The 7,500-nt window shown below is 36.6% G+C and overlaps 1 protein-coding gene across 1 annotated transcript in view; it reads right to left on the bottom strand.

The window, feature by feature from the left end:
* Positions 1–831: 831 nt before the first annotated feature.
* The window catches only part of LOC135215921 (fibrillin-2-like), a 21,570-nt gene continuing 14,901 nt past the window's right edge, over positions 832–7,500 (bottom strand). The window contains exons 4-6 of the mRNA XM_064250876.1: positions 4,571–4,654; positions 3,948–4,130; positions 832–1,140 (exon numbers count right to left, since the gene is read on the bottom strand). Of these exons, the coding sequence (XP_064106946.1) occupies positions 992–1,140; positions 3,948–4,130; positions 4,571–4,654 (416 nt within the window). The 3' untranslated portion in view covers positions 832–991. The remainder of the gene's footprint in view (positions 1,141–3,947; positions 4,131–4,570; positions 4,655–7,500) is intronic.

Raw genomic sequence — 7,500 nt, 5'->3', positions numbered from 1 at the left:
TATATATATATGTATATATACATACATACAAAATTTGTGCAGAAATTATCCTGTAATATAAAAGACCTCTACAACCCACCCAAACTATCCTCCTATGTCATGTTTACTTTTACAATAAATTCTAATGCAGATGTAGGAAGAAAAACGAGCAGTAACATTTTTGTTGAACGACTTCGAGTTAGGGAGGAGAGGAGGAGGAGGAGCCCAGCACTTGTCCTCCGCCATCTTCCTCCCAGCTGTGGAGTCTGAGGGCGTTTTGATTTCGAAAAGCGCTCAGCAAGATTAACAGAAGCTGTTGCTGGCATCAACTTGGATTTGCGTATTCTTTATTGGTTAGTTAGGGGGACGTGATGTGTCAGCTATGTGTGAGTTGATTCTGGAAATTCAGTGTCACTCCAGGAATTTTGGAACACCCCGGAACAAATTCCTGGAGCAAGACTGCAGACTTTTGTTTCCATTAAAAGACACAAAATCTTACTATAATCTCCCTGGCAGCGAAAATGCTTACCACGACGTCCTTCGTGTACTGATGACAGCTAGTCATTTCGTACCTTGCTCAGAGAAAAGTGTACCATGTAAATTGAACTACTTTAATTAAGGAGAGGCGGGTTCCACTTTATTCCTCATATATTTATTTGTTTCGAATGACTGGTCACATATTCATCTTTGTACTTCACACATAAGACACTGTCGCACTCTCGGGGGACAGACAGAGACTTGACCAACCAAACCACGAGAATAGAATAACACTTCATTCAAGACCAGGACTTGCTTGAGTGTCCGCCGATGACTCCTCAGTTACTTTGGCAAAGGAAATAGAAAGGCCTCGTGACGTCAATCACACTTTTATTTGAAGAACAAAGAGACGTTACAAGGAATTCAGATATCTATAATTTTCCCCACAAAACACCAGGGTGAAACATTTTCAATATCAAATCATTTCTCTTCGGGAAATGAGCCATGGAGAGTTGACATCACTGGAAATCGCCCACTACACCCCCCCTACGCTGTCACATATGATGGCATTCATCTTGACGTTACAGTCAAGATTTCCAACTACATAGGAGGTACTATTTGCCTTCGTCAGGGTCTCGCACTTATCGAGCACGGAGAATGGCACACTGTGGATCCAGGCGATATCTGGAGTGAAATAAGTGGATTAACCTCCCGTGCTTTGTACTTTGCCAGCTCATTTGCCCATACTAGCATGTATGTAGTACCTACACTGAAGTAACTGAGCAGTCATTTAAAGGCGCCATGAATTTCTAGTACCAATATCAATTCTGGCCATGCCCTTATAGCAATGTAGAGTGTACGTACTGCTATTCATTTCAGGGAACACTAGTCATTGTTTTTCTCAAATATCTTCCAAACTCATCATTTGATCGAAATGGTACTTTGACACAGTGTACGTACAAGACACCTCCCCATAAATTTTGGTAATACAGTAGTGCTTTGTCAAAAGGTGTTAGTTGATGCTCTTACTCTGGAATTACATGGCGTTGCCAAGCATTGCCAACCTGGTCTTTCGAACGTCCTTTATCCCCATCCCGTTCCTCCCTTCCTCCCTCCCTCCCTCCCTCCCTTCCTCCCTCCCTCCCTCTCCCTTCCCATCCTCATCCATCCCTCAACCCACTTTCCTGGCCTCCCCATCCCTGCACCCCATTTCTTGGTTTTTGTAGACTCTGTGTTCATTTAATTATTGTTTTTGTATTTTGTTAAGTAATATAAATGGGAGTAGGAGGCTATAGAGCGCAGGACCTTCACCCTATTCACGTTTGACCTACAATCTACAACCCAGTACCTACCTCCTCCCTATATGCAAAATGAACACTTCTCTCGTCTTAAATCCCAGGACCTCTGTAACGCGACCATATGGCCGGTATGGACGGATTACGTACAACAGCTTGCAGTCCAAAAACAAATAATATTCTTCATCCATTAAGCAATCGTAAATAAATGAACGAATGTTAGAATTTTTTTATTTTATAAGTATATATTTTGCATAGATAACGACCTCATTACTTAAACGAGTGTAGCAATTGTTGACTGGATAATGGTGAGGCTTACATATAAATTCTTCTGTTAAAACAGGATACGTCTCAAGTATAAATATCCCATTAAACCTCTACTGTGCATTTCAGGGCCGTGTCTAAAAGGTTTTCGTTGATAAAATCTTGCCAAAGCATCGGATATAGGTCGTATTTTGGAAATAACTATTTAAAGCCACGGCCTAATTGGCAAATATATTATATATATATATACATATACATATACATGTATATATATATATATATATATATATATATATATATATGTATATATATAGTATATGTATATATACACAAATATATAAATATATATATATATATATATATATATATATATATATATATATATATATATAATCACATCAGGAAAACCATAAATAGAAAGAAGAGGTGTCCAATTAGACGAGATCACATCACCAGTCTGCAATTAAAATTCGCAGCTAAAATAAATTTACAAGTTATAATATAAATTAGATTATACTAAGAACGTTGAAATGGGGAATGAGGAGAAAACTACCTATTCTAGAAGCAAGAGGGAGCTGAGTGACTAAAAACGGTAAGGTCTGCACAACGTAAACCTTGTGCCAGAGAGAGGGGAGATGACGAGGTTTTGGAGTTTAATCTAGGTGATAGGTTCTTAATAAACAATGGCTCAAGGATAGTTAGGTGAGTAGCTTGCTTTGTGGTGCCAATGATAGAGAAATGTTTCTTTTCAATGGGGATTTTACAACTCTTTGCATGTGCTCTTATATTAGAGAACTCGGGATTAGAGATTCTGGATCCAGTTCTGTAACTTAATACCAAATGGCTGTAATGCCGGACTTGTAACAGTCTACGCGAAGAACCAACATGAATACCAAGACATCTTGGGCATTCAAATTTATATATAACATTGGACTTAATGAAATCCTGCAATTTGTCCTCGTAATTAAAAAACCCTGCATTTTTTTTGTGGAATCAAGGGAATGAGATTAAGATTAAAAAAACCAAATTCCTTTTCAATGATAAATATTTTTTTTTTTTACTTTCAAACGTCAACTATCTGAATGAATAAAAGGGATGGGTTCGTACATGGTCAGCTTAGGAACATTAAAATTAAGAGTGGGTGCTGCCAGATACTTCGTTAGTAATTGACTTATGATGTTTAAAACCAACTTTTTGGGAAATGAGTTCTTAACAAAATATTCTAAAAGAAACTCGACTTCAAGGTGGAAAGAGAGCCAGTCAGATGTGTACCTACCGAAGGGCCCTAATAACCAGAGGAAAGTTAGCATTAATCTTAAAGTGACGAAAATACGAGCTCAAAAATTTATTCCCGAGCCCAGTGAAGGTACTCTTTCTAAAAACACTTGTGTTGAAATGGTGGTCACGTCTAGTTATTTTTATATCCAAGAAGGCCAGGGTGTCATCCTTCTCATTTTCCAACGTAAATTTAATGTAAGGATGGGCCTCATTCACGTAATCTAAAATAAATAAAAAAAGCTGGCATTGCCACGGAAATTTAAAGAAGCCATAGTATCGTCAACATTTCTTCTAAAAAAAAAAAAAAAAAAAAAAAAAAAAAAAAAAAAAAAAAAAAAAAAAAAAACAAAAAAAAAAAAAAAAAAAAAAAAAAAAAAAAAAAAAAAAAAAAGGGCAAACAACGGCCCCCAAGGAGAACCCATGGCAATCCTGTCTGCCTGCAGAAAGAGCTGCCCATTTATGTTTCATGTTTCTTATTGATAAAACGCGTCTACCTGACTGTCTGATTGGGATATATATATATGTATATATATATATATATATATATATATATATATATATATATATATATACATGCATATACATATATATACATATCCCACCATGCAACGATTCAAAGGTATACTTTCAAGTGATCAAACGTTAATTACTTACCTCCAACGTTGGGCAAGAAAGCCTCACCGTAACCGTTGACTTCTGCTTTTGAGTTTATATCACCCTCGTAGAGCGAAATTTTGAAGCACATCGTCCTCCCTTCATCGTAGGTCATATTCCCAGAGAGGAGCTTGCCACACCTGTCGTTCACAGGCAGGTATGTCAAGCCTGGCCCGCACCGGTCTGAAAATGATTTTGGGAAATAGTGAGCGTCGGTACATATCTGGTCTGAAGTACCAGATATAAATAGATAGTCACTGTCAAATATCTTTCCCAATATAAGTATTAATTATAACTAGCAAATACCCAATAAAAATTAAAATTTTGCACATAGACACACGTATATATATATATATATATATATATATATATATATATATATATATATATATATATATATATATATATATATATATATGTGTGTGTGTGTGTGTGTGTGTGTGTGTGTGTGTGTGTGTGTGTGTGTGTGCGTGCGGTGCGCGCGTGCGTGTGTGTGTGTATGTACATATATACGATATATATATATATATATATATATATATATATATATATATATATATATATATATATATATATATATATATACATATGTATATACACATCCAGGTAAAACAGACACTCACTTGTACAGGTGTAACTCCCTGGAACGTTGGTGCAATCTTCATTGCTTAGACAAGCATTGTTGCCTGAGTCACATTCATTAATATCTGAAAGTGGGAAAATATGTAAGAAAAGTCATCTTCAAGTAATTAGAGGAGAAAATGAAGCAGTCGCTCACACACACAAGTTCAAATCTTCCTAAAACAATTGACAAACTACAAACAAGCTTTTGTCGCTATTTTATCCTCTCATTACGTGTATCTTCGAACTGATAAAATTCTTGTTTCGTGACTTGTCAGTCTTTCGATAAATTTCCACTGAATGGCGTCGGGAGAGTTGCTGCAGAAGGATAAATGTGTTCTGTGGCTTATTTCTTGGGAGTTTCAGGATGTGCTAGGTACCTCTCCTCTGTTCAGAACCCTTGAAACAGAAATTATATATTCACAAATCCGGTTTCTTAGTTTTTAAATTATCCGAAAAAAACACATGCATATTGCAGGTTACATTAATTTTTCATTATATATATATATATATATATATATATATATATATATATATATATATTATATATATATATATATATATAGTATATATACAGTGACAAGGCCAGTGTTAATATGTATGGGTCTGAGACATGGCCTCTCTAAGAAGACAAGAGGAAGTAAAGCTTGAGAGAACACAGATGAGAATGGTGAGGAGGATTAAGGGAATATCGCTGCTTGTGAGATTGGAAAATGACGAGATAAGAAGAAGGGCAGGAAGGCTTAGTAGAGATGACACAGGTGATAAGAGTGTCACGATTGAGATGGAATGGGCATGTGTTGAGGATAGAGTGAAGAGGGCTTGGGAGGAGGAGCCCGTTAGAGGGAGAAGATCGAGAGAGAGACAGAGAATTAGATAAACCGTTCAAAATATTGGAAAGAAAAGGTATAAGTAGCATTAGTGAACAACCCTCACCTCCATGGTCATTTGTGTATAGTGTCACAGTGTCACGGCACAATCCACAAGGGAACTAGTCTTAAGAAGCAGTGCGCACATAATCCCTCAGAAACCCTAACGAAGGATATAACACCCTGTACATAGGTACAAACTCTCCTCGTAGGACACTACTCCCCTTCAGTAATTAGAAGATGATTCCCCAAAAAACAGGTTTTCTACAATCTAGTTCTTAGGGATTCATAATTGACTTGTCTCAAAGGGTAAACTCTGCCTTTCACTAGTTCCGCCCATCGTGAATCCGCCCATCGGAATAAACTTCCGCACAAACCCTCCGTTCAGAACACACCCATTAGAGACTTCCATTGCGGGGAAATTCCGTGACGTCCCCAGGGTCAATGTTTAAGGTTGGTCAGATCTTGCTGGCGAAGAATGTTTCTCTCGTCTTTGTGAGAGCCTGTGATGGCGATTAACGTTTAGAAGAATGTAACATCAACAAAGATGTTTCGACACACTCGCTTGTCCGATCAACTGATCTGAGATTCTGCTATCATTTTCACAGGACAGCCAAATAGTTTGCTACCCCAGTCTATGCACCTGCATAATTATAAAATATCTTTTCTATACTTAACAAGTGCTCGACCCCACCTACCATGGTTGACCTTGTTCAAGCATAGTTCATCTAAAATAAAAAATAAAATAACACGGGCTGGGCCCAATAAAAGAATAAAATAAAATAAATCCAACAGTAGAAGGCTGTTCGTCTTTTGGGCAGCTAATGTTTATCATATTCCCACTAATCAGAAATTCCATGATCATTAAGTTCAGTTCTTTCCAATATATTCTTCATATCTTGAATTCGACGATTTTAATCTCCTGGATGGCCTGTGGTTGCACAAACCCCTGTTGAGTGTAGTGCTTGTGAATCCTTAGTGTAGAAAAAGGCACCACAAAACGAAATATAGGGACTGTAAACATGCCACCTATCATCATCCAACACGGCCCTTTTCTGTCCTCTCGAGGAGACGAAGGCACGAAGACAGACCTGGAGGCTTGTAAATAATAGACTACATCCATCATGGCTCATAGAGACCACTCTGTGATGGCGCACCTATGAAGAACTGGTGTAGACCGTAAGTCGGCCATGTCGTTGGTCAATAAAAACAAGACATCAACTTTACAACTAACAATCTGTCACTGCAAAACATAACTGTCACAAAACAGCTTGTAAGAGTTCTCTCCAAAACCCAACAGCTACCAACTGAAAAATTGCGCACTTAACACTACCAAAAGAAAACCAGCATGCTAAAACCAGATATACTAAAAAACTTATCAACAAACATCTACCTAACAAAAAACAAATGGCTGAACTCACCAAACAATTCCCAAACCCTAAAAAGACACTTGTGAGATGTAATCTCACAGAGTCATAAGTAACCAGTAAAATCACAGCATATATCACAAAAGAAATCAAGTATCCTCTGAATAAAAAAACCACATTACATTTAGAAAAAAATAGCCACTTCTAAATCATAATAAAAACCCAAACTAGTCTATTAAAAGAAAGAAAAAAAATATATATATACATGCATATATATATATATATATATATATATATATATATATATATATATATATATATGTATGTATGTATGTACTGTAGGGTATGTAGATATATATATATATATATATATATATATATATATATATATATATATATATATATATCCAATGGAACACGAAGGAATGCATACTTGAGAATATCCTTAATTCCATGGTAGAAAGCTAAGTGAAACAGGGATCTGGAACAAGTACTTTCGTAGAACTCTACATTTTCAAATTCACACTGAATATAAAAGGAGTTGACAGGCCTTTACATACAAAAAGAGGGGGCGGGGTTACAATTTATTAATCTGGGTCGCGTGTTCTTTAAGCAAAAGAGATAAGGAAGGAGAATCAAAATAATCCTGGATGGAAACTTAAATTCCTTGTTGACGTGGCTTTGATAAAGATGGAC

The sequence above is a fragment of the Macrobrachium nipponense genome, chromosome 5, assembly GCF_015104395.2.
Source record: "Macrobrachium nipponense isolate FS-2020 chromosome 5, ASM1510439v2, whole genome shotgun sequence".
Lineage (NCBI taxonomy): Eukaryota > Metazoa > Arthropoda > Malacostraca > Decapoda > Palaemonidae > Macrobrachium > Macrobrachium nipponense.
Note: the sequence above shows the minus strand (reverse complement) of the source record. Positions and strands in the feature narration are given on the sequence as shown.